Genomic DNA, 1,394 nt, shown 5'->3' on the forward strand with positions numbered 1-1,394 from the left:
CCCCCAAAAAATCCCTCAAGAGAGAAACCTTACAAATGCCTGCAGTGTGAAAAGACATTTACCCAGAAAGGTAAACTTACCATACATGAAAGGATCCACACAGGGGAGAAAACCTATAAATGTCTGGAGTGTGGAAAGATTTTCACTGAGAGGCGTAAGCTTATCATACATGAAAGGATTCACACAGGGGAGAAACCGTATGTATGCCTGGTGTGTGGAAGAAAATTCAATCAAAGCGGTCAACTGACGAGACATCAGCGAACTCACACGGGGGAGAAACCGTATAGCTGCCTGCAGTGTGGAAAGAAATTTAGTGGCAGTTCCAACCTTATGATACACGTCAGAAGACACACGGAGGAGAAGCCGTATATATGTTTGGAGTGTGGAAAAGGCTTCCGTGACAACAGTGTCCTTGTTTGCCATAAAAGAATCCACACAGGAGAAAAACCATACCGATGCCTGGAGTGCGGAAAGAGCTTCAGTCAAAACAGTAGCCTTTTGCGACACAAAAGAATCCACACAGGGGAGAAGCCGTATCAATGCCTTGAGTGTGGAAAGAGCTTCCGTCAGAAAAGCAGCCTTTTGCAACACAGAAGAATGCACACGGGGGAAAAACCGTACACGTGCCTGGAATGTGGAAAGAGCTTCAACCAGAGCGGTCATTTTATGTGCCATAAAAGGATTCACACGGGAGAAAAACCGTACAAATGCATGGAGTGTGGAAAAGATTTCAGCCAGAACAGTAGCCTTTTGCAACATAAAAGAATTCACACGGGAGAGAATCCGTACCAATGCACCGAGTGTGGGAAAGGGTTCGGTAAGAACTATAAGCTTTTGCAACATAAAAGAATTCACACGGGGGAGAAACCGTACACGTGCAAGGACTGTGGGAAGAGTTTCAGTTGCAGCAGCTATTTTATTTGCCATAAAAGGATCCACACGGGGGAGAAACCATATAAATGTCCGGAGTGCGGAAAAGGTTTTAATAAAAGCAGCCGTCTTACATCTCACAAAAGAAAACACACAGGAGAGAAGCCATACCAATGCACGGAGTGCGGAAAGAGATTTTCTTATAATTTTGTCCTCAGATATCATCAACGAACTCACACTGGGGAAAAACCATATGCATGCCTGATTTGTGGAAAGAAGTTCAGTGGGCGTTCCAACCTTAGAGTCCACGTAAGAATCCACACGGGGGAGAAACCACATAAATGTACGGAGTGTGGGAAGAGTTTCCGTAAGGACAGTAACTTTATTTGCCATAAAAGGATCCACACAGGAGAAAAACCCTACACATGCCAGGAGTGCGGAAAGGGCTTTACTCAGAACGCGAACCTCATCAAACACAAAAGAATTCACACGGGAGAGAAGCCGTACAAATGCGCAGACTGTGG

At 45.1% G+C, this 1,394-nt stretch overlaps 1 protein-coding gene across 1 annotated transcript; it reads left to right on the forward strand.

Moving 5' to 3' along the window:
• Positions 1-129: 129 nt before the first annotated feature.
• Positions 130-1,373, forward strand: LOC107302220 (zinc finger protein 84-like; the record flags this gene model as incomplete). Its single annotated transcript, XM_015831328.2, has 1 exon — positions 130-1,373. A coding segment is annotated over one exon (1,244 nt), but the record flags the coding sequence as incomplete, so codon positions are not given.
• Positions 1,374-1,394: the final 21 nt, after the last annotated feature.

This window comes from Protobothrops mucrosquamatus, unplaced genomic scaffold, assembly GCF_001527695.2.
Source record: "Protobothrops mucrosquamatus isolate PMUCROS unplaced genomic scaffold, P.Mucros_1.0 scaffold36274, whole genome shotgun sequence".
NCBI lineage: Eukaryota > Metazoa > Chordata > Lepidosauria > Squamata > Viperidae > Protobothrops > Protobothrops mucrosquamatus.